Genomic DNA, 26,998 nt, shown 5'->3' with positions numbered 1-26,998 from the left:
CCTGGCCTGGAGTCATGGGCTTGTGCGGAGTCCTCCAGGAACTCCTGGCCCTTCCCAGAAGGCCATTCTTCAGGGCACACATCTGCCCAGAAAGAAACAGGCCAGGCACTCTATTAATGTCACACTCGTATAGTACACAAAATGCACACACACACACACACACACACACACACACACACATGCACTATGCATCCACCAGTGCACACTCACACACATACAGACGCAGCAAACACACATACACACTACGCACAAACACACACACTCAAAAATAGATCTCTATTAATCTTCCCCAGACAGCTGCAGTGTCTCTTAGTTAGCAGAGGTTCTTCATTGGCCAGGTGCTACAGAGGTGCAGGGGCAGGTGTGTGTGTGTGTGTGTGTGTGTGTGTGTGTGTGTGTGTGAGCATGTTTGTGTGTGTAAGCGTAAGTGTGTGTGTGTGTTAGCGTGCATGTGTATGAGTGTGAGCGTGAAAGTGAGTGTGAGTGTGTGAGTGCAAGTGTGAGCGTTAGTGTGAGCGTGTGAGTGTGAGTGTGTGTGTGTGTGTGTGTGTGTGTGTGAGAGTGTGTGTGTGTGAGCGTGTGTGTGTGTGTGTGTGTGTGTGTGTGTGTGTGTGTGTGTGTGTGTGTGTGTGTGTGTGAGCAGGAGGCCAGGGGTTCTCATCACATTATGGTCTCAGCCAGCACTGATCAAACAGAGAGCTTGATTTACCCCTCAGCAGGGGGGAGAGAACATTTGGATAAAAGAATGTGTTCATCAATAATGTAAGATTAAAAAATTCCACATTATATCCGTTGGACCCAGATATTCATTAGACATTCACGTGTGTGTGTGTGTGTGTGTGTGTGTGTGTGTGTGTGTTCATTAGACATTCACATTCCTTTTATACGCTCTAAAGACACCGGTGTGATGGTATCAGCTGATGCATACATCATTATGAGAGAGCACTGCTTCTAGACAGCATGCCTCCATCACATATGTGTGTGTGTGTGTGTGTGATGAGGCAGAATGAGTGTGTTTTCTGTACCTGTATTAGGACAACCTGAAATAGTGCACATGCATGTGAATGTGTGTGTGTGTGTGTGTGTGTGTGTGTGTGTGTGTGTGTGTGTGTGTGATAGAGAGAGAGAGAGGACAAAAGAAACAGTGAGTGACAGCGTGTGAACAAATGCGTGTTAAATCTTTCCCTGAGCTCGGCCTCCAACAGAGTTTAACACAGCAATCAATAACACACACACACACACACACACACACACACACACACACACACACACACACACACACACACACACACACACACACACACACACACACACACACACACACACACACACACACACACACACACACTCACACACACACACACACACACACACACACACACACACAGAGCCTGTGGGCAGTTTTTTGAAAGAGCCAGGAATCATTTAGTGTCATAATTATGGTGAGGTGAACAGTAACGTATAATATGCAATTCCCTCCATGCTGGGCTGTGTAGGAGTGGGGTGGGCCAGAAGGGAAGAGAGCGGAGAGCTGGAGGATATTCAACTCCACAGAGGCCACACTGCCTCAGTCATAAATACACACACTGAGATAGATACACAGACACAGACACAGACACAGACACAGACACAGACACACACACACACACACACACACACACACACACAGATAAAGACAGAAACACACAAACACACACACATACATACACACACACACACAGATAAAGACAGAAACACACACACACACACACACACACACACACACACACAGATAAAGACAGAAACACACACACACATAGATAAATACAGAAACACACAAACAAACACACACATCAAGTGTCTACACCAGCATTCATTCACGGTGTAAATGCTATTATGAGACAGTGGCAGAGATAGGAGGTTTGGTGTGTGTATTGGTGTGTCTCTGTGTGTGTGTGTGTGTGTGTGTGTGTGTGTGTGTGTGTGTGTGTGTGGGTGGGAGGAAGAAGGTGTTGAGAATATAGGGGGATAATTAGAGATTTGTGTATTTCCTGCAGTCTAAGCTGGGATTGGAGATAAAACCGATGTTATTGTTGTACGACGTTTCACTACTCCCAAATCCGCTAAGGTAGACACCACCAAAAAAGGAAATGCTGTTCATTACAATCAATCCCAAACAGTGTGTGTGTGTGTGTGTGTGTGCTTGTGTGTCTGTGTGTGTGTGTTATATGCATGCAAATATGCATAGGATAGGTATGGATGTGTAGTGCAGAATTAGTGAAGCTTCATGTGTGTGTGTGTGTGTGTGTGTGTGTGTGTGTGTGTGTTCCCTCACCTCTGTAAGACTGGGTCCTGTCCAGCCCCTCAGTGGCTAGTGGTTCAGGGGGGGAGTGCTCCAGGCCGAGGGGTAGAACTCGCTCCTGCCCTCCCGAACACAGCGGCCTCTGCTCCTCTTCCCCCTCCTCCTCTTCCTCCTCTTCGTCTTCTTCTTCTTTCCCTTCGCTCTCAGGCACTGAGTCTCTCCTGTCTTTTCTCTCCTCCTCTCGTCGCTTCTCTGTCTCGCGCTCCGGATCGCTCCCTGTTCCTCGACTCTGTGTACCTGCGAGAGGGTGCACTTCTGTCAGTTTGACGCACATCTGAACACACACACACACACACACACACACACACACACACACACACACACACACACACACACACACACACACACACACACACACAGGAATACACAGGACACAGACATACTTTACATGGAAACAAAAGCTGTCAAACTCTCCCAGCGAAGCTTGGAAAAGCTCATAAATTCTCACTGTTTAAGTACAGTCAGCACGGGTGTCTGTCACATCTGAACACACACACACACACACACACACACACACACACACACACACACACACACACACACACACACACACACACACACACACACACACACACACACACAGTAGCTCATAGATCCTCACTGTTTAAGTGCAGTCAACATGGCTGTCTGTGCACACTGAACACCTGTGGAGGTCTTCCTCCTGTAAGAGAGAACCCTACACACCTGTGGAGGTCTTCCTCCTGAAAGAGAGCTAAAGAACCCTACACACCTGTGGAGGTCCTCCTCCTGAAAGAGAGCTAAAGAACCCTACACACCTGTGGAGGTCCTCCTCCTGAAAGAGAGAACCCTACACACCTGTGGAGGTCTTCCTCCTGTAAGAGAGCTAAAGAACCCTACACACCTGTGGAGGTCTTCCTCCTGAAAGAGAGCTAAAGAACCCTACACACCTGTGGAGGTCCTCCTCCTGAAAGAGAGCTAAAGAACCCTACACACCTGTGGAGGTCCTCCTCCTGAAAGAGAGAACCCTACACACCTGTGGAGGTCTTCCTCCTGTAAGAGAGCTAAAGAACCCTACACACCTGTGGAGGTCTTCCTCCTGAAAGAGAGCTAAAGAACCCTACACACCTGCGGAGGTCTTCCTCCTGAAAGAGAGCTAAAGAACCCTACACACCTGTGGAGGTCTTCCTCCTGAAAGAGAGCTAAAGAACCCTACACACCTGTGGAGGTCTTCCTCCTGAAAGAGAGCTAAAGAACCCTACACACCTGTGGAGGTCTTCCTCCTGTAAGAGATAACCCTACACACCTGTGGAGGTCTTCCTCCTGTAAGAGAGAACCCTACACACCTGTGGAGGTCTTCCTCCTGTAAGAGAGAACCCTACACACCTGTGGAGGTCTTCCTCCTGTAAGAGAGAACCCTACACACCTGTGGAGGTCTTCCTCCTGTAAGAGATAACCCTACACACCTGTGGAGGTCTTCCTCCTGTAAGAGAGAACCCTACACACCTGTGGAGGTCTTCCTCCTGTAAGAGATAACCCTACACACCTGTGGAGGTCTTCCTCCTGTAAGAGAGAACCCTACACACCTGTGGAGGTCTTCCTCCTGTAAGAGAGAACCCTACACACCTGCGGAGGTCTTCCTCCTGTAAGAGAGAACCCTACACACCTGTGGAGCGCCTCCTCCTGTAAGAGATAACCCTACACACCTGTGGAGCGCCTCCTCCTGTAAGAGAGAACCCTACACACCTGCGGAGGTCTTCCTCCTGTAAGAGAGAACCCTACACACCTGTGGAGCGCCTCCTCCTGTAAGAGGGCTTTCTCCGAACCTTCACCTCATCTCCGTCAGAGTCGCTGGCCTGAGGGTAAGTGCCCTGAGGACAAACCAGCACAAAATATATAACATATTCATTTTTATGTATACATATTTGGAATTATATATATATAAATATATGTGTATGTATGTATATATTATTTAATATATATTATGTATATATATATTCAAATATATATATATATTTATATATATACACACACTTTATATACACAAACTGTCTGTCACACCACCCGTTCCTCTTCATGCATATTCAGTCACAAAAACACAATACACTCTTAAATCTGCAGAGAGACGAAAATCAACGTCATAAGCATTTGATCATCTGTCAATAAATATTGACATGTCCTTCTAGGGCTGAGGAAGCTTAACCCAGAATCCCTCTCTCTCTCCTGACTGCCTGACTGATCTGTGATGACTCTGAGCACACTGTTGGGTGCTGATTATCCCCGTCGAGTCGCACTCGTCTCCCTTCATCAAGCGCTGTCACCGCTAATTTGCCCCCGAGATGCTAATGCACGAGGCAAGCCCAGGGCGGAGCAGAGTCACAGGTGGAGATGCCACTCTCACGGACCGCTAATGGAGAGCTGAATCTGGCCACAGCTGTCACTCTCTGTGTGTGTGTGTGTGTGTGTGTGTGTGTGTGTGTGTGCGTGTGCATGTGCGTTTGTGTGTGTACCATAAACTCTAGAGCAGGTGTTAAGAAGGCAAATAGTCGATAAAACTGACAGGTGAATGGTTGTTCATAGCCCTTTTTTTGTCTCTTTTTCTTTTGACTTTTCTATGGCGTGTCTGACTGTCTGCGTGTGTGTGTGTGTGTGTGTGTGTGTGTGTGTGTGTGTGTGTGTGTGTGTGTGTATCTGCATGTGTGTGTGTGTGTACCATAAACTCTAGAGCAGGTGTTAAGGAGGCAAATAGTCGATAAAACTGACAGGTGAATGGTTGTTCATAGCCCTTTTTTTGTCTCTTTTTCTTTTGACTTTTCTACTTTTGACTTTTGTGTGCGTGTGTGTGTGTGTGTGTGTCTGCCTATCTACATGTCTATTCCCTGTTCTCCTCTTCTGCGTGAACAATGTTTGAATTTTCTTCAACATTTTACTGATGACATCAGAATTTGCTAACAGATGCAACCTATGTTTGCTATGTTACAGTACAGAGAGCTTTAAATGTGAGGAATTGTATTGACGATATATCTTAGCCCATTTCATTACGCTGCAGTTCACATAGTTTATAAGTATACAAAAAAGTATACAGTGTAAGTATATCTCACATGTCCTTTGGTTTTCTGTAAGTATGCTCAAAGTCCAATATTGTGTGCACTGCTCATCAAAGCCTAAGTTTTGAAAAGCTCCATAAAATCAGCTTTTTTAATGAGATGGCTGCCAAGTTGTGGTCACTCACCTTGGAATTGTCATCCCTCAGGTTAAAGGTCAGCTCCAGATTGGACAGGAAGTGGTCGGCGAACTCGGGGTACATGTCCAGCACCTCCAGGATCTCCTCGCGCTGGATGGTGTGCAGGTCGCAGTAGCTGAGTGCGCGCACGTCTGCGTTGGCTTTCCCAGGCTTGGCGTACAGGTGGATCATCTCACCAAAGATGTCGTTCTTTCCTGAGGCACAGACAGAAAGAAAGAGAGAGTGAGAAAGAATGAGAGAGATGTTTGTGTGTGTGTGTGTGTGTGTGAAGGAATGAGAGTTGGAAAAAGACAGACAGACAGAAAGAGAGAGAGAGAGAGAAGTGTGTGTGTGTACGAAGGAATGAGAGTTGGAAAAAGACAGACAGATAGACAGAAAGAGAGAGAGAGAGAGAGAGGGAGAGAGAGCGGTCCAACACCACTGATTAAATGTGAAGTCCCAAAACACAAACACCAGTACAGGATTTCCAGACCTGTGTGAGTAACAGGACCACCTGTGCCTGAAACAAACACACAAACCAGCACCCAAACACCTGACAGCTTCTCTCTCCTCCCTCCCTCGCCTTACACCTCGCATCTGAAACTACTCTGCTATCTTAATTATCTTCATTTCTCGTCCTCCAGATTCACACTTATTAGCAGAATTAGCATGGGAGAAAAGCTGGCACTGGGCTCTGCAGTGTGATAAATTTGGTGCTGAAAATGAGAGAGCGAGCGAGTCCAAGAGAGAGAGACGAGGAACAACAGAAGCACAGAAACTGATAGAGACAGAGAGAATAATACATGTGTTTGTTTGTTTGTGGTTTGGCAGAGTGAGTCACACACACACACGTCTGAAGTGTGAGGATGCTTTTTTGGGTCATTGCAGTGCAGCGCAGTGCAGCTCGGTGTCTGATGTTGCCCTTGGATACACCCCTCCCGAGGGCCTCCCATCTGTGCATGTAATGAAAGGCCATCATGACACAGCTAAGGGGGAATCTGCACTGTTAATCATAGCAGGCTAAATGTCATGGGGAATCTGCACTGTTAGCCATAGCAGGCTAAATATCATGGGGAATCTGCACTGTTAGCCATAGCAGGCTAAAGGTCATGGGGAATCTGCACTGTTAGCCATAGCAGGCTAAATGTCATGGGGGATCTGCACTGTTAGCCATAGCAGGCTAAAGGTCATGGGGAATCTGCACTGTTAGCCATAGCAGGCTAAATATCATGGGGAATCTGCACTGTTAGCCAATGCAGGCTAAATATCATGGGGAATCTGCACTGTTAGCCAATGCAGGCTAAATATCATGGGGAATCTGCACGGTTAGCCATAGCGGGCTAAATGTCATGGGGAATCTGCACTGTTAGCCATAGCCAGCTAAATGTCATGGGGAATCTGCACTGTTAGCCATAGCAGGCTAAAGGTCATAGGGAATCTGCACTGTTAGCCATAGCAGGCTAAATGTCATGGGGAATCTGCACTGTTAGCCATAGCAGGCTAAAGGTCATAGGGAATCTGCACTGTTAGCCATAGCAGGCTAAATGTCATGGGGAATCTGCACTGTTAGCCATAGCAGGCTAAATGTCATGGTCTCGGCCGCTGAGTCCACTCAGCCCGACATGCACACTGAATACAAGGCAGAGGAGAACAGGCTGGCCTCGGACCGAGGTTAAACGGCCTTGTTACTTAACTGTAGGCTACTCAACATGTCAAGCTCTGCCGATAGGTCAATGGGCTGGACTTTAGGGGTCAAGCGGGAAGGGTCAAGTCCAGAATGGTTAAAGGCTAGGTCTCAGGGAGAGGTACAGATCCCTTTTAATGCAAGGTGAGGGATAGGGGTCAGAGTTCAAAGGGCACGGCTTTGTACAGTGTAGGCATGTCAAAAGCTTGTCCATCAAAGCTTTTTAATCACAGTGTAGATTTCAGGAAGAGTTCAAGTACCTTATATACTTATGCAACACTGACACTGTACACAACACAAGCATCACTCAAACATAATTAAAATGAGCCCATACAGATAAGATGGACATGAGATGATTATATATTCAAATGTAGGCAGCTTTTATAACTGACAACATAAGGGTACAGAAAAGGTTGGGGGGGGGGGGTAATATTCAAACATCCCTTCTTCATAAGGCTTGGAGACAGATGATGGATGATAATATAAAAGAAATATAACTTTAAAGCCGACTTTAGGGCCCCGGGGCAGGGACATGTGTAGGAAATGAAATACACTGGAGCTGGTCCCATTAGTCTGGTTTCGTAGTAAACCACTTTGAGCTTTTCCTCCAAGCTCAACTCCCAGGGCTTCAGGAGAACATAAAACATTTCAAACTCGCATACAGAGGGTCTGTCAAAATACCAATTTATGAAAAACAACTGCAGACACAAGGCATGGCAATGATAGGAAGCTTTTCTACTTTGGAAAGAGGTCATACACACACACACACACACACACACACACACACACACACACACACACACACACACACACACACACACACACACACACACACACACACACACACACACACACACACACACACACACACACAGAGTACCGGTGGTGCAGGAGGAGGCGTCAGCTCTTTCTTCAACTTCTTTTTTTTTTCCCTTTTTTATTCTCTGGCCGATTTTGCTGAGTTGCCACTAAAACTGCTCATCTCCTTTCCCCTTGACTTCACGTTTTTTCTTCTTCTGTCCTCCTCTCTTCCTCCTTCTATCCTCCTCTTTTCCTCTTTCTATCCTCTCCACTCCTCCTTCTATCCTCTCCTGTCTCCCTCCTTCTGTCCTCCTCGCTTCCTCTTTCTATCCTCTCCACTCCTCCTTCTATCCTCTCCTCTCTTCCTCCTTCTATCCTCTCCTCTCTTCCTCCTTCTATCCTCCTCTCTTCCTCCTTCTATCCTCTCCTCTCCTGACCCTATTGTGTCGGAGGAGGAGGGTCCACAGCCTGTTGCCGCGGGTGACAAATGGGCTGATTAGAGAAGGCTTAGCCTGTTTTACCTGCCTACTGAAGGGGGACTCACATCTTCACAACCTCTCTCACTCATTACCTGCGGAAGCTCCGATAACCAGAGAGAGAGAAAGAGAGAGAGAGAGAGAGATGGAGGGAGAGAGAAAGATGGAGGAAGTAATGGAGAGAGAGAGAGAGAGATGGTGAGACAAGACAGACAGACTGGGAGGGATGAAGTGGGAGGGAGATGGAGAGAGATAGAGGGAATGAGTGAGAGAAAGATACAAGGGGAGGGAGATAAAGAGAGCTGGCAAAAGCAATGGAGACAGAGATGGAGAGACACAGAGAGAGATGAGGAGAAAGAGATGGAGAGACAGAGAGAGAGAGGAGGAGAAGAAGAAGATGGAGAGACATACAGAGAGAGGAGGAGAGAGATGGAGAGAGCTGGCAAAAGCAATGGAGAAGGGGCTGAAGAGACACAGAGAAGAGGAGAGAGATATAGAGACACAGAGAAAGGTGGAAAGAGATGGAGAGACACAGACAGAGGAGGAGAGAAATGGAGAGACATAGAGAGAGGAGGAGAGAGATGGAGAGACATATAGAGAGGAGGAGAGAGATGGATAGAGTGCATACTGACACCAGCGGAATTCCATCACAGACTCCCAAAATGGCCATTAGGGGGATGGTAAGGAATGGTTCATCTGCACATGCATGGCATCCCTCTCTCACACACACACACACACACACACACACACACACACACACACACACACACACACACACACACACACACACACACACACACACACACACACACACACACACACACACACACAGACTAATGGATATAAAGGAGGATTGTCCAGCTCCCCAGATTCTGTTTCTTACATGTAGACAACCAAACACTGCAGAGTAGTCCTCTCATGAACAATCCAAAACGAATATTTTAGAAAAGGTGAACATAAGTGAATACACCTGGGATCACTGATTAAATTAGGAAACCTGTTCTCATTGAATACAACATGGAGTACACCTGTGAATTAGCCTGAATACATGAACATGATTATAAAATGATCTGTGGACAGCAGAGCTTTCTCAGTTTTGGACCTATGGGCTGTGTGTCTATCTGCCAAAAATCACACTAGAGTTTCTAAAGAACAGAAAGGGGGAAAAACCCTACCAGGTATGTTGCCTGGCGTGAATCCAATAGAACACATTTGGGGTATTTAAAAGAGAAAGGTAGAGGAACTCAACCCCTGCAGTAAAGAGCAGCGGAAAGAAAGTCTCTGAAGAATGGCAGAACATCTCTCCAGAGATGTGTAAAACACTGGTATCCTCCATGCAGAGGAGGATTGAGTCTCTCATCCAAAATGAAGGTGGACACATACAGAGTATTGAAAAAATAAAACATTTGAATCTTAGTAATGAAAGGTGTACTGAGTTCTGTTGCATTGACTTCCTACTGTGGGAACCCGCATCCGTTTTTAAAATAGTCAACCTAACCTGTTAGTTTCTAATTTTACAGAAGAGCAAATACCCTACTGTTCAACTTCAATCATTTTGAAAACAAGTTGAGAGTTTGTCACACACTGCACAGATCACCAGCCCCTTTAACATTCAGGGATTTAACATTCAGTTAGACTTTACCCTTCACTCTGTGAAAGTGAAAACTACACAGCTATCCATTTCATTGTACTGTAAGTACTCCCTTTTCTCCTCTTCTCCACCTCCCATCTCCTCTCGTGCTCTCCTCCCCTCTCCTCTCCTCTCCATCTCTTTTCCGTCCTCTTTCTCTAGTTTCTCTAACTCTCACATATATGGCACCTTCATTTTGCGTCTCTATTCTTTCACCTTCGATCTCTCTCTCTCTCTCTCTCTCTCTCTCTCTCTCTCTTTATTTCTCTCTCTCTCCCTATCTTTTTTTCCCTGCTTCTCTATTCTGGACTCCCTTCTCTCAGTTTCACTTTCTTACTGTCTTTTGTTTCACACTCGTTCACTGCGCTCTTTCTCTCTCTCACTCTCTCCTTCTCCTCTCCTGTCACCTATAAAAAGCTCTTCAGCAGTGTACGGCGGTGGCAGCCAGGACTTTATGAAGGAGACAGCAGAGCAAGACTGCGCTAAGACACACAAAAAACTGTTGGCACACACACACCACACTCACACCCAGCAACCATCAACCATACGAACACTCCACACAGCAACCATGCACACCTATAAACACATACACACACACACACACACACACACACACACACACACACACACACACACTCACAAACAGCAACCAATCACTACCATCAACCATACGAACACACACACACACACACACACAGCAACCAAACACACACACACACACACACATTAACCATATGAACAAACACACACAAAACACGTACACACAAAAATGCATACACAGACACACAAGTATGTGCACACTCACAAAAACACAAGACTCACACACACACACACACACACACACTAAACCCCAATCCTTCCTCCCGTCCCCATCTCAGCTTCTGTTTCAAAAGTCCTTTTATCAGTGGGGAAGTGGGGAAGTGCGGAACTGCGTCTTCCTTTTCCTGCAGCAGGGTAGACGGCGGGGGGGGGAGTACCCCATCAGGGTGTCTACTCAAGGACACGGAGAGGAGGGGAAAACACCCTGCTGGAGGAGGAGGAGGAGGAGAGGAGAGGACAGAGAAGAGAGGTGGAGAGGAGAGGACAGAGAAGAGAAGAGAAAAGAGGAGAGAAAAGAAGAGACGAGAAGAAAAGAGAAAAGAGGAGAGGAGAGGAGAGAGAGAGAGAGAGAGAGAGGAGACAAAAGGAGAGGAGAGGAGAGTAGAGGAGAGGAGAGAGGGAAGAGAGGGAAGATAGAGTAGGAGAGAAACAATGAGAGCAGAAAGTGGAGAGGAGAAGAGGGCAAGAGAGAAAAGGAGAGCAGCTGAAAGGAGAGAAGTGAGGCGAACAGTGAAGGAGAGAAGAGAACAGAAGGAGCGTGGAACTGCAGCCAAACAAAGCCTGTGCGTCAGACTGAGTGACAAGCCCATCACACACACACACACACACACACACACACACACACACACACACACACACACACACACACACACACACACACACACACACACACACACACACACACACACACACTGCTGGAGTCAGGCAGGCTGGCATGAGGCTGCTCCAGTTTAATGGCCACTACTGCAGCGGGCGCGGGCGCGGGAGGGAGGCTGGGTATCTTATGGGCACAGCTGCTCATTAGAGAGCATGCAAACACACCCGTGAAGGGTCTTAGTGCACACACACACACACACACACACACACACACACACACACACCAACCCGCATGTGTGTGTATATACTATATGCGCATAAACACATCAGAGAGTGTATAACACACCAACCTGTGAGTAGATACTCAGACGCATAAGGACAGAGCATATCAACACGTCATAGAGCGAATACACACACTTTCTCTCCCTCCATCACTGTCTGTCTCTCACACACTAATGATGACACTTAAACATCCACACCAGCCAGATGTCAGCCTGCATATCTTCATAAACTGCTCAATCTGATGAGGGGGGAAACATCAACACATATCAGACAGTGGACAGCCCCCCCACACACACATATATATATGCCCTAACTAAACTAAACTAAAGTTGCGTTAACTGCGTTAAAATATTTTATCGCGTTAATCGCGGCCGCATTAATCGCATAGATTAACGCGTTAACGCTGACAGCCCTAATATATATATATTATTATATGTCATATATATATATATACGCAAGGACAAGTCTCACCGTCACTTATTCATTCCACAACTCTGATTTCCTACTGCAGTGTCATATTGCATCAGTGTGTGTGTGTGTGTATGTGTGTGTGTGTGTGTGTGTGTGTGTGTGGTAGTGTGTTAGGGTATGTGAGTAAGTGTGTATCTGTGAGTGTGGATATGCAATCATATGTGTCATTTGTGTGTCAGGGTGTGTGTATGTGTCCATTTGTGATTGTGTGCAGATGAGCATGCGTGTGTGTGGAGGAGGATGTGTAGGTGTGTATGTGTGTGTGTGTGTGTTGGTGTGTGTATCTGATTGAAGATTTGTATGTGTGTGTATACGTGAGCGAGTGTGTGGGCATGAGCATGTGTGTGTGTCTGTGTGTGTGTGTAAGTGTTCTGAAGTGTGTTAGCGTCTGTTTTTGTTTGGGGGGGGGGGGGGGGGTATTTCAGGTGCAGAAGTAAATTGCTGCCTCTGTGGTCTGAGTCTAACTGTCATCTCATTCCCATCGACTGCCCTCATAACTATTCATACCGGCAGGCATTTGCACAGAATGTTCTGGGCCAAGTTCCTCTTTGCAGTTTGGAAGTCACACACTCACACTCACACTCACACACACACACACACATGCGTGCGTGCGAGCACACACACACACAGACGGCAGGTTAAATATTTTGAATGCAGAAACTCCTGGTACCTACTCAAGAACCGCTCAAGGTCCTTCTATTATTGGGAGTTTTCCAGCTTTGAAAGCTTGTTGTTTTCGAGTGAATTTGACTAATCATTCTTTCAAGAGCAAACCCTCTGGAGCAAAAAAAAGAAAAAAACCTAATTAACTCCACTCACATCAGACACATAGCACAAGCCTCCTCATTGATTTCCGTTCTATTTTGTCAGTTTGTGTGTGTTTATTTTTCTCTGACATTTAATCCTCATTACTTGGACCATTCTCTCACTCTCTTTCACATAGCCAGAGGCGATTTAACATTTAAAGACTTTATAAGGACAAACAGTATTTACAAGGACACCAGCACTGTAGCACACTCTTCGTCACCAGCCACACTGACCATAATCATGGTACACTTTCACTTATCATACACAGTATACTCATATATTGTTGCAAACCATTTCTGACAGCTTCCACCACTGCCTCCCCGTGAAGACAACAAGGACCTGGTCTCTCCTCTCAAGAAGTCTCCAAGCCTCTCAAACAACAACAACACCCCCTGTTCCCCCGTCAGGACACCCATCATAACAATGAGACCCCTGTTCCCTTGTCAGGACACCCATCAGAACAATGAGACCCCAGTTCCCCCTCACCCAAGATGGCCACCACCACATCGTCCTTGAGGATCTCGATGGAGCCGCGCGACAGGAAGTAGAGTGCGGTGAGCACGTCGCCGGAGTGCACCAGCGTGTCGCCGGGCGGCGCGTGCGTGGTCTTGAAGCGCATGGCCAGCGCGCGCAGGCAGCCCTTGGTGGCGCCCCGGAAGGCCTTGCAGTCCTCCAGCAGCGTCTGGTTCAGGTGCAGGCAGATGTCCGCCTGCAGACACTCAGGGAAGCCCTTTAGGACCTGAGAGAGAGAGAAAGAGAGAGAGAGAGAGAGAGAGAGAGAGAGAGAGAGAGAGAGAGAAAAGGAGGGATGGAGGGGGGGAAATGGAGGACGAACCACAATGGAATGAGAGTAGAGAGCTATTAACAAACCTTGGAAAGAGAGAGGAGTAGAGCCACATATTCTATGTCTATATCCTTTAAAACATGTTGTAGTGACTATCTTTTGGTTTGTGTATATACTAAATTATTTCTGCATATATTTTTCAGATTAGAGATGGCTAGGGCTCGTAAACAAGCGATAGAGAAAGGGTGGTAGAGAGGGGGAAGAGGGTTGAGTACAATTGCCATTTGTGTTCTGCCTTTCATTTTCAAAGCTTGCTCTATGCTGTAGGTGACTGAGAACTTCCGTACGTGGGGATGCTCCCTCAAGAGTCATGGGCTGAGATGGAGGAAGCCAAGACACAGGCCAGATGTCAACCGGATCTCAGCCGGATCTCGGTTTGATCTGGGCCAAATCTACCCCAGAGGCAGCCTGTTGCCTGTGGGGAGGCTGGATGAGACTCGTAGACACAAACAAGGACAGGTAAGAGCAGGCAGGCAGCTCTCCTACGGTACAGCGCCTGGGTGTCTCACCTCGGCAGAGAGAGAGAGAAGGGAGAGAGAGCTAGGGAGAGAGAGAGAGAGATAGGGGAGAGCGAGAGAGAGAAAGAGAGACTGAGAGAGAGAGATGGAGAAAACAGAGCGATAGAGATGGAGAGAGCTGGAGAAAGACAGGAGTGCAAAAAGAGAGTGTGAGAAAGGGAGAGAGAGAGACAGCTGAGGGCTAAAGAGAGAATCTTCTAGAATTAGAGTTTCTGTCTGATGACGGCTTCTCTCAGAGCCACCAAGCGGAGCAGTTAGCATGTGAGAGGCAGAATTAGCACAGAGCCCACAGACCTTGCATCTAACTCAGAGTGGCAGACAGACTTAGGCGATAATGTGCCTCATTTAGATCTAACTGTGGAAAAAGACTCAGAAGGTAAAAAAAAGACAAAACCTTACCTGGCAAAACTGACAGTACAAAACGTAAAAAAAAAAACCCAAATAAAACAAAACCAAAAAAGTATTAGACTGTCAGAACAAAACAAGCCTTTCCAGCAGAGTGAATTGAAAATAACTGTTCTGGTTGCGTCTGTCACAGCGAACAACTCTGATCAAATTCTACACCATTGGCACAACCAACTCCACACACTCCAGTACTGACAAGATCTGAGTATCGTAAATGACTGGAAAAGCAACTGACAAACTCAATTCCAACTCAACTCACAAGCGAGCACATTTCTGCAACAAAGGCTTCTAGGGAGCTCCATTAACACAAGCTCTGTCTCAGGTTCTCAAATTGTGGCTACTGTGCATACTAATTCTCACAAGTCCTAGCTTGGGAGCTTGCCGTACCCTCTCTATCTTTGCACGTAGTATGCACTTTAAATGATCGAACATATACAGTATCTGAGAGACTGCACGTGACATTCATGTTTCACAGATATGTAAACCATAGACAGGTTAGTAGTTAGTACTGACAAGATCTAGGTATCGATGCAGCTACTCAAATGACTGGAAAAGCAACTGACAAACTCAATTCCAACTCTACTCGCATGAGACCACATTTCTGCAACACAGGCTTCTAGAAAGCTCCGTTAACACCATCACTGTCTCAGCTTCTCAACAGCCCAGCAACAGCACATTTGAAGAATCCAGTGCTTTTTAAATGGGCAATAAATGTGCAAATATGCATTGATTCACGCAGATGTCACGGACCACATTAGCAAGCCATAAAGTGGCAACACAAACGTAGCACCGGCTCCGATATCTACGATATCTGTACTTATGACTACAAATGTCTGTTCACTATTTCCATTAAGCGTTGTGTCACCCCATAGTGCACTTAGTCCCGTCACAAAGATGGCTGAGCAATATTCTTACCTCAGATATAGCAGTCATTATGTTAGTCATGGCCTGTGTAGACATTGTTTGTTTCTTTAAGGGGGAGGGACAGGCTGTTGCGGGCACAGAAAAGCTCCAGATCCTGCATCCCTGCGTCGGGCTGGGAGTGAAAGGGCTTTTAATGGCAGTGTTAAAGAGGGAGATTTGGAAAGAAAAGGTCTGACAACATTTGGCAAGTGCAGGTGCCAGCAGCACGATGCATAGCCACTCTTCTCTTTCTCTGCTTTACAGAGACACAGAGAGAGAGAGAGAGGATGAGGAGAGAGAGAGAGGTGAGGGGAGAGAGAGAGAGGAGGATGAGGGGAGAGAGAGAGAGGGAGAGGGAGAGAGAGGAGAAGGGAGGGGAGAAAGAGAGAGAGGATGAGGGAAGGGGGAGAGAGAGGATGAGGGAGGGGGAGAGAGAGAAGGGTGAAAATATGGGAATGGAAAGAGAAAGAGACAGAGAGAGAGAAGAGAGAGAGAGGGAGGATGAGGAGAGAGAGTAAAAAGGTAGCAAGGACAGGCGAGGAGTTTTGGTAAGAATGAGGAGTACAGAGTGAGAAAAAGAGAGAGGGTGAGAATATGGGAATGGAAAGAGAGAGAGAGATGGAAAGAGAGAGAGAGGAGAGGGAGGGAGGGCTGGCAGCGTCTGTTCGCCACACTCGTTCACCTTGGCACACTTAATTTTGTCTCTGTCAGAGTCTGTGAGCGATCCTCACAGCATGTTTGAAAACACAGATGTCATGCAAACACAAACGCCTGTGCCCGCCAAAATGCAAGGTGTGTGTGTGTGTGTGTGTGTGTGTGTGTCAGAGCTTAAAGCACTCTGCTCATCTCTGGCATGCAAATCTACTCCAAGTCGATGCTTGGACACGGACCTCTAAAATCATCATTATCATTCATCTATTTTAAAAAAAAATGCTAATTATTTTACACACCGTAATTATGATTACAGTTACCTGCCCCTGTGTGACCTAGCAAAGGTTTGCATAACACTGACGTGATCTTTCCCAAGTGAAGACATGTTTACAAAGTGCTTTGCACGTCTTGTGTGCTAATGAGATTCACAAAAGGTGACAAATTGCGGCTCTTGTGCATACTAATTCTCACAAGTCCTAGCTTGGCAGCTTGGCATACACTCTCTATCTTTGCGGGTAGTATGCACTTTAAATGATCAAACATATACAGTATCATATGAGACTGCACGTGACATTCATGTTTCACAGATATGTATACCATAGACCATTAATACCTCCTGCTCTTACCAGAGTGTTGACGTCAGTCCATTTGATATGAAGCAGAGATGGAAAAGACAAGTTTTTGTATGAGCACAAATGACCAGGATCACGTGTTTCACAAGCAAAGCTACAGCTAGGCTGATCTGTCTCAATGGTTGTGAAGACATACAGTACATCAGGGTCATAATCGCTTAATACAAACAAGTAATGGCTCCCTATGACACTTTAACCTGAGAGAGCGACTTTTAAAATAGCCTTTCCGAGTACAGGAAGCACACTTAACATTTAAAAATGGATGGAAAACAGGAAGAAGAAAGAGGGAGGAAGTGATTATCAGTTTTACGTAGAAAGTTTATAAAGTCGTTTATCATGTTAGGTGTCCATCTCACGCCATTCCAGACTTCAGAAGTCCAGTAAAAAAGCTCACTCACACTCACACCGCTGCCATGCGCTATCATGCGCTACCATGCGCTAGCCATGCGCTGGCATGGAAACTAATATGAGCTACAGTGCCAAGGCCAGTGCATGCTGGCCCAACGAGCATCATGGGAAATTAAAAATGACCAGCACAGCGTGTCTTAGTTGGAAGGCGACTTCTACAGCAGGCTTGTGCACTTGCTCATACACACTCACACACACCGAGAGACACACAGAGACACACACACACACACACACTCTTATACATGCACAGCCTATCACACAGACACAGAAACAGACATAAGGACACACACCCACATACACACACACACATAGACACACACACACACACACACACACACACCATGTTCATGTCAATGCCGTTGGTGTAGGTCCATGCATGTTGGAAGTACTCCTCCAGCCTCTGGCGTAGGGGGTTGGGGATCTGGTGGAAGCGGATGAACTCCTTCACACGCAGCATCTGCAGGTGGTAGCGGGCCGTGCCCGAGTACAGGCGCTGGATGATCGCAGACACGTTCCCAAAGATGCTGGCGTACATGAGCGCTGTGAGAGAAAGGAAGAGTGCAGGAGAGGAGGAGAGATATTAGAAGAAGAGGAGAGGAGAGGAGGAGAGGAGAGGAGAGGAGGAGAGGAGGAGAGGAGAGGAAGAGAGGAGGAGAAGAGGAGAGGAGAGGAAGAGAGGAGAGGAGAGGAGTGGGGAGTTTGAGGAGGAGAGGAGAGTAGAGGAGAGGAGTTTGAGGAGATATTAGGGGAGGGAAGAGGATGAGAGGAGAAGGGGAGTGTGAGGGGGAGGAGGAGGAGGAGGAGGAGGGGGAGGAGGAGAGAGGAGAGTTGAGTTTATGACTTGGAGGAATGAATCCTTTAGTCTGAATTAACGCTCCCCGCTGAAAACCCACGTCCCTGATGAAGGCCTTCTGTTTGGTTTGTTTTCTGGGTAATATTTGATTCTAAGTAGCCTTAGGTACTATGCACTAAATATTTCATTAACAAATTAACATTAGTAACATTACATAGCTACATGAGCAGTACTGTAGATAGAGCCGCACTATATATAAAGCACTGTGTTTAAACTATCTGTCATGTCAAACAGTGAGATAGAAAAGACTAAGTAGCAGTTCATTTAGCCTACACTACTTGAGAGAATCTGGATGGTAAGTTTCAATCCCAGTGTCATCCACTAGCATGGCAGCTAACCCTCATCCACTAGCATCACAGCTAACTCCCATCCACTAGTATGGCAGCTAACCCTCATCCACTAGCATGGCAACTAACCCTCATCCACTGGCATGGCAGCTAACCCTCATCCTTGTCTGACCTCTTCATTTTTCCTTTTCATGCTTTATTAAACCAATCCCTAGGGTGGGTGGGTGGTGGGTTGAGGCTGTGTTTATGAAATCAAGCCAGCTGCTATGACGTGGGTTCCGAGACCACATGGGACTGCCCCGGGTGCCATCCCAGAAGCAGGACTCCATTTTCACATTGGCCACAAAAAACCACTTCCTGATCTTACAAACTTCCCCCGTGAACTTCAGAGATACCTCTGATACTTACTGCTTAAAGCTCAACTTCAAACTCTCGACATTTTCAACCGCTCAAAAAATTCTGTTTGATCTCTGGAGACGCTCGAGTGACAGATGTACATTTACACCCTAGACATGGTTGAATCTACATGGATTTTCAGTTGCAAACAACATGTCACTCCAAACCGACTTCAATTTAAAGTAACTGCAAAAGTAAGGACACGCACAAGTCTCATGGGGGGCCACATGTGTCACATGTGGTTTAGCACTGCGGTAAGAGACGTGGTTGACGAGGCCGGATCTCCTCCTAAGATCAGCCCACAGCTATAAAAAAGCCCACAACCACTGAAGCACCGCACACCACATATGTGGTTTCCTGTTTGAACCAAGGAGGCAAGAGAACCACTCACAGCCATTAGTATGATGCAGATTGTCTTAGATATATTTCAAAAACACTAAACATGTTGATTGTTCCCACTCAAATTTATACCAAGTTTATCTTGGGTGGTCCATAAATTGTAATATTCAATAATAAACTTCATAATCAATCATCAATAATGATATAAAACAATCAATAATATAAAATAATAATAACAAATAATTAACCCCATCATGTGATATGTAGCATCCACGTTTTGGTTGTCCTCCAGCCCTCCAGCAGTAGTACCCCACTGTAACAGCCCAGCACTGTGACAAATATCACCCAAATCTGGACCACCTCCCATGAGCTTGTCTTCATATACACATCATAACATTATCATAAGACTGTAACAGCCCAACACTGTGACAAATATCACCCAGATTTAGACCAAGTCCCATAAGGTTGTCTTTCAAATGCACATCATAACATAACACTATCACCACACTGTGACAACCCGGGCCCCCATGTGGCATGTATTTCGGTGAGAGAGGCACTCACAGCCGATGAGCATGACGCAGATGGAGAAGATCTTCTCGGAGTTGGTGTTGGGCGAGACGTTCCCGAAGCCCACGCTGGTCAGGCTGCTGAAGGTGAAGTAGAGCGCCGTCACGTACTTGTCCTTGATGGACGGGCCCGAGCCGGGGTCGCTGTAGTTGTAGATCTTGCCGATGCTCAGGCCCAGGTTGTCCAGCCAGCCGATCTTGTGCTCCAGGTAGGGCTGCTCCACGTTGCCGATGGCGTACCAGATGCAGGCCAGCCAGTGGGCGATGAGGGCGAAGATGCACATGAGGAGCATGAGGACGGCCGCGCCGTACTCCGAGTAGCGGTCCAGCTTGCGGGCCACGCGGACCAATCGCAGCAGCCGAGCTGTCTTCAGCAGGCCAATCAGGGTGGTGGTCTGGGGGGAGAGGAGAGAGCAAAAGGTCGAAGGTCATGAATGGAGGCAACAACATGAGAACATTTTGGTTACGGACACACTGCACACGACTTCCATTTCCGCCATTAAGACAGAGGAACTGACCAATCTCAGCTAACAACACTTATAGTTATAAGTACAGTATAAGTATAGTTAGTGTTACTGTATCAGCTTATCAACCGCAAACTGCATTACATTTGTGAATGATGTTTTTCACTATTTCATAGAGATACGTATATAATAGGAATGCCCAGAACCATAACATACAACATATACAAACACTTACTCTACAGAGACAAAACACACACACACACACACACACACACACACACACACACACACACACACACACACACACACACACACACACTCCCTATATATTTCATGACTACCGTAAACATGTGGCGATCTGAGATAACTCAAAGTCTAATGGAGGATCCCTGTATGCAAACATCATCAACGAGAGGCTTCCAGCTACAGGATTCCCATGGGAAATTATGCTTCTCATTACAGACTATTACACACACACACACACACACACACACTCATCCACCTCAGTGAACACATAAAAGCAAATATGTACACAGTTAACCTTAATTAAGGACATATTTCATAGTGCAACTCACACACAAACACGCATGTATACACACATACACATGCGCACGCACACACACACACACACACACACACACACACACACACACACACACACACACACACACACACACACACACACACACACACACACACACACACACACACACACACACACACACACACACACACAATGTTTCCCCTACCATTATATTAAGGGGCCCCCCCTGGAAGGTTGTTCAATTTTATTTTCTATAAAGCGCCAGATCACAACTGAGGTCATTTAAGGTTACCTTTCCTATAGAACAGGTCTTTAGCTTGTTATTTTATTAAACAACATAAATAGCATCATGTTATTCATCTTGTTTACATGACGGCATGTCATTTTTGTCTCTACATGGTCCCGCGTTTACACACACACACACACAGACACGTGCGCACACACACAGGTGAGCACACTCCCACCAGCGGACAGAATTGGGTTTAAGAATCAGTGCACAGCTACGGACACTTTTAAGCTTTTAAGAACACATTTCCAGGCGTTCATCTTTTCTTAGGTTGGTCTTTCGAAGTCCGTAAGAAGACACTTAAGAAAAGGTTGAATGAGGCCCAATGAGAATGGCTACACCAGACGTGGAAACAGAACGTATGCCTATGTCTGCACCGAAAATTCTGAAATAGATCTGGCTTCCATTTTTTTTACATTTTCCGTGAGTTGTGCGTGGCCCTTTTTTACATAGAGTCTGGTAATAAATCTATGAAATGTAATGAACATTATTTATTTTGCTGTGAATAATTAAGGAAGCAATAAATCTGATTATTTCCCAAACCCTCGAGAGCTGTTGCCATGGAGATTTAACGTTACTTTCTGTCTGAAGATAAGGTAGCAGCTAGTGTTGAAGAATGGATGTCTTGAAATTGGACGACTTTAAATTAATATATGAAATTGAACAACATCAACACCTATACGGATAAAATAAATAAACAAGGATAGCAAAACAGATTGATAAGCATAGAATGAGAACGGCAGAAACGCAGGCAGGTCGTCAGATGACGAGACAGATCACAGTGACACAGGCTGGTTGTTTTTTTCGTCATACATGAAGGCTGAGACATTCATAACATTTTATTCAGTCTTACTGATGGTCCTTTTGCAATGCCAACAGGTGCACTTCGTTGTGCATAAGTATAAATCAAGCTTAAAGCCTATTTTGCTAAATTTTTGTAGTCCTGGTAATCTTTTGTTTGGCTTATTGGTAAGGTTATTTAGAGGACCATTTCTCAATGGTTTTGTTCTTGATGAATGAATGTTTGTTTATTAATGAGTTATTTTTCAACAAATAGCTCAATTATAATTACAAAGAGGAAAATTAGCAACTTTTTAACGCAACTTCCACTTGCTCCGGCAATTTCATCGCAACAAACACCTAAAAACACAGCACCTTTCATTGCAACTTTTTGGAAAAGCTCCCACGAAATCAGGAATTTTAGGCCGCAACTATCTAAAAAAATTGTATTCCAGAAGCCCGGAAAGATACACTGCAGTGACAAAAACATAAAAAGAAATGTTCCGATGATTAGTTCAATGTACAGTTCAAATAATTGTTCAGTTGTTATATTATGTTATATACACACACATGCACACAAACATACACGCACACCTGGTGTGCAGAATTTTGGTTGAGTTTACTCAATTTGCGTTTGCGTTTGAGATGTGTGTGTGTGTGTGTGTGTGCGTGTGTGTGTGTGTGTGTGTGTGCTCTCGTTTTGCAGGCCACTGACATTATCTGCATTCCCTATCATCTAGCATGCTCCATGGCAGACACTCAGGGGCAGTGGCGTTCCCTCCATTGATTCATTGATCGGTTAAGAGCTGGCTGCCTCCGTCATTCATCACTGTCACTAGGGGGGAAGTCCCTGCACGGCGTCGGGTTCCTCCTACTTACACACCTCCAGCCAGAAATATTGATTTATTTATTAGCCAAGGATGATTTCCCAAAACCATTTTCACCAAGTTCTGCATAGTAACAATGTGCACCAGGATATATGCATGGAATTCACTGATCTATATAAATAGAATTGTTACATTTACCAAAAAAATTAATAAATAAAAAATTCTTCTACATTCTGGATAGTAGCAATGTGTACCAGGACATCGATTTGGAAGCCAGCGATCTATGAAGACTGGTCTCTTATCCTGGATCGGTACTGGACACCCTTTAAAGACCAGAAAAGCCATTTGGACCTCAACAGATCCATTTTACAATCAACAGATTTAAAGATTGATGTAAGTAGAGTATGGGCATTACATAGCTATAGTAGCCATACAGTTTGTGTGTGTGTCTGTGTGTGTGTGTACATGTGTGCATGAGTGTGTGTGTGTCTGTGTGTGTGTGTACATGTGTGCATGAGTGTCTCTGTGTGTGGTGTGTGTGTGTGTGTGTGTGTGTGTGTGTGTGTGTGTGTGTGTGTGTGTGTGTGTGTGTGTGTGTGTGTGTGTGTGTGTGGATACATGTTGGAGTATCACAACTCTGAGGTTGAATTTTGAGTCCTGGTCAGGTAAACTGAAGGTGAAACATTCATATCTCTGTTGTCATAAATTAGTCATAAATGAGTCTGTGAATGAATGAGGCCTGGAGTGTAACATCACACTGATAAGAAGCAGAGGAAGGAGATGCGATTCCGCCCCATCTAACGGCACTGGTCTTGCGTTACCATAGCGATTTGGCTTCAAACCCAGAGTCCTGAGGAAGCCAAATGCGTCATTCTTTGGGGCTCAGTTGACAAAAATGTTGATTCTCTTCTCCTTTGTGATTTTCAGACAAATTAGTGTTTCGATGCAAATATGTGGGTTAAGCTTAAGCTTGTAGTTTTTCCTTGTAAGTGGGATAGAAACTACAACCAGTTGACAAACTTATTTCAGCTCACACACCACGGCTTAGCATGGTTGCTAAGTAATGAGTGCAGTGAGAGTATGTTTTAGGGGGCCTGGTAGAACCACACACACATTCATGTCATATAATCCCAGCAAAAAGAAATTAGATGAGAGTTGAGAGCCGTGGGCGTGTCAAGCGAAGCTAGTTTTCAGTTTCAGTAGCAAGACGAATGACGTAACTCATGGGCATAAATCTGTTAGAATACGAACACACACAATACTATGGATGGCAAGGACAGGCCCACGTCTGCAACCCACCAAACGGTTAGATTTGCCAAGACAGCCAAAACAACTGCTGATAGCACTGTTACTGTGTGTGTGTGTGTGTGTGTGTGTGTCTGTTAAGCACGTCCACCCATCATAGTAGGAAATGTGCTGCTGAATTTGCTACGACGCTAAATCTGAGCGGAGGCACTTGTGTTAGCGGATTTAATTTGTCTTCATTTGTTGCCTCATTTTCAGCCTGCATGTTCCTATTCCCATGTGCCTATTCCCTATGCCCAATGTCAAACCCAAATACATAATGAGCCGAGAGAAAGAAAGCGTCCCAGTGGCTGTACGAATACGGGCTTGTTTTTTGCGGGGGAGAGGCGAAAAGAGAGATAATTAAAGTGTGCAACTCTGAGATTTTCATCAGAAACTAATGAGCCAATCTGAGGGGATCCAGCCAGGGCCTCGTGTTCAGTACAGCAAAGCAATTCATCTCAGCCTCCGAGCACAGTACGAACATGCATCACTTATCTAACAGTAGGTAGGGTGTGTACGTGTGTGTGTGTGTCAGAGTGTGTCAGTGTGGTTGTGACTGTGTGTGTGTGTGTGTGTGTGTGTGTGAGAGAGAGCGAGAGAGAGAGAGAGAAGGATGTGTGTGTGTGTGTGGGTGTGTGTGTATGTGTGTGTGTGTGTGTGTGTGTGTGTGTGTGTGTGTGGATGTTGGAGTATCACAACTGCCTGAGGACACAAGTCTTTGGAGGAAGGCTCAACATGACAACAAGAGGAGGCGATTAATGAGGCAGTTAATTTGAACGCTCCTCAAACAAACAAGCAGTGTTTCTGCAGGCCAAGAACACACACACACACACACACACACACACACACACACCCCTCCACCTCTAACCTCCCCCCTCCCCAACCCAAAGATAAGGAGGTCAAAAGGGAATGGCGGATACAATGTCGATGAAGAACCAGCCCTTGAAGTACACACACACACACACACACACACACACACACACATCACACACACACACGGTATCCACCCTGTACCCCCACCCCTCACCTCCTTCGACCCTGACCCAAAGATGAGCAGATCAAAGGGGATGGCAGCCACCATGTCGATGAGGAACCTGCCCTTGAAGTAAAAACACACACACACACACACACACACACACACACACACACACACACACACACACACTCACACACACACACACACACACACAGTATCCTCCCTCTACCGCCCCACCTCTCACCTCCTCTGACCCTGACCCAAAGATGAGCAGGTCGAAGGGGATGGCCGCCACCATGTCGATGAGGAACCAGCCCTTGAAGTAGTGCACGGCGATCTTGGCGGGGTGGCTGACCACCTCCTCGTTGGCGTTGACGTAGGTGGTGCGGAAGTTGATGAGGATGTCCACGATGAACATGATGTCCACCATCAGGTCCACCACGTTCAGGGGGCTGCAGGAGTAGCCGCACTCGCGCCTCCTCTGCTCCTCGATGTCGTTGAGGAGGAAGGCGGCCGAGTAGGGCGTGAAGATGGCCGTGTAGATGACGAGCAGCAGGATCAGCCAATCCCAGACGGCCTTGAAGGGACTGTAGTGGAGGATGGTGAACTTGTCCATGCGCGTCGTCTGGAGCTTGTACTCGGGGAGCACGTCCGCACCCAGGGACAGGACCTGAGGAGATGGAGGGAGAGGGAGGGGAAGAGAGAGGGAGAGGAGAGGGAGGGGAAGAGAGAGGGAGGGAAAGTGAAGGAGGGAGAGAAAGAGAGAAGGAGGGAAAGAGAGAGGGATGGGAAGAAAGAAGGAGGGAGAGGGAGGGAAAAGAGAGAGGGGAGAAAGAGAGGGAGAGAAAGAGAGAGGGAGAAAGTCAAGGAGGGAGGGAAAGAGAGAGGGATGGGAAGAGGAGGGAAAGAGAGGGAGGGGGAAGAGAGAAGGAGGGAAAGAGAGGGGGCGAGAAAAAGAAGAGAGGGATATAAAATGAAGGAGGGGAGAGAAAAAATGGAGGGAAGATCAAATCATCATGTGTCACATCATGTAATCTTTTCTTGTCATTTCCGCATATGCACATCACAATACAGAGACATGTCATGTCACACATGTCATGTCACACATGAGGACTGCAGTGAAAACACAAACAGTTCAAAGGCATGAGACGGATGGCTGGATGCCACAGGGTGTATTTCCTTCCTCACATGTCTCTGTAGTGTGTGTGTGTGTGTGTGTGTGTGTGTGTGTGTGTGTGTGTGTGCGGTCTGTTCTCATGTTGTCTTGTATTCTCTGTAGTAGTGGTGAATGCAGTCTGTTCTCATGTTGTCTTTCTTCTCTGTAGTAGTGTGGTGTGTTGTGCAGTCTGTTCTCATGTTGTCTTGTATTCTCTGTAGTAGTGTGTGTGTGTGTGTGCAGTCTGTTCTCATGTTGTCTTGTCTTCTCTGTAGTGGTGGTGAATGAATGCAGTCTGTTTTCATGTAGTCTTGTCTTTGTCTTTTGGGCTACCTTCAGTGCTATGGCTGTACAAATGTGCTCGTATTTTTGTCAAGCCAGTAAAAGCTTATTAGAAGTTTTTAATTCTAATTTAATAAGCACGGGGAATACAAACGAGAGAGCGGAGAGAGATAAAAGAAGAAAAAGCTAGAGAAAGGGATGGGGTAATTTAAGGTAATGAAAGTAATGTGTGAAAGAAGAGAGAGCAGAAGAGATAAACAGAGGAAAAATAGGAGGAAATGGAAAGAGTAATACAGGTGTTACCGGCAGTCAGTAACAAAAATACCAAAAATATACAAAAATACAACTGATACAATATTGCAACAACTGGACCCCCTGATGTACTATATCCCCTGAAATGAGACAGCGTGGGATTGGGTATACAGAACTGTATTGTGAAAAACTAGCACAGTAGAGCACAACCAACTGTATGCTATAGAAGCTAGCACAGTAGAGCATTCAACCA

General features: G+C 46.1%; 1 protein-coding gene across 1 annotated transcript in view; it reads right to left on the bottom strand.

Moving 5' to 3' along the window:
- Window positions 1-6: 6 nt before the first annotated feature.
- Window positions 7-26,998, bottom strand: part of LOC122129334 (potassium voltage-gated channel subfamily H member 7-like) — a gene marked incomplete at its 3' end in the record, with an annotated part of 94,857 nt that continues 67,865 nt past the window's right edge. Inside the window, exons 6-13 of the mRNA XM_042704327.1 lie at window positions 25,300-25,725; window positions 19,887-20,286; window positions 17,791-17,990; window positions 13,576-13,819; window positions 5,532-5,737; window positions 4,086-4,170; window positions 2,315-2,578; window positions 7-82 (exon numbers count right to left, since the gene is read on the bottom strand). Of these exons, the coding sequence (XP_042560261.1) occupies window positions 7-82; window positions 2,315-2,578; window positions 4,086-4,170; window positions 5,532-5,737; window positions 13,576-13,819; window positions 17,791-17,990; window positions 19,887-20,286; window positions 25,300-25,725 (1,901 nt within the window). The remainder of the gene's footprint in view (window positions 83-2,314; window positions 2,579-4,085; window positions 4,171-5,531; window positions 5,738-13,575; window positions 13,820-17,790; window positions 17,991-19,886; window positions 20,287-25,299; window positions 25,726-26,998) is intronic.

Source organism: Clupea harengus, unplaced genomic scaffold (genome assembly GCF_900700415.2).
Source record: "Clupea harengus unplaced genomic scaffold, Ch_v2.0.2, whole genome shotgun sequence".
NCBI classification, from domain to species: domain Eukaryota; kingdom Metazoa; phylum Chordata; class Actinopteri; order Clupeiformes; family Clupeidae; genus Clupea; species Clupea harengus.
The sequence above is the reverse complement of the archived record's forward strand: the minus strand, read 5'-3'. Positions and strand labels throughout refer to the sequence as shown.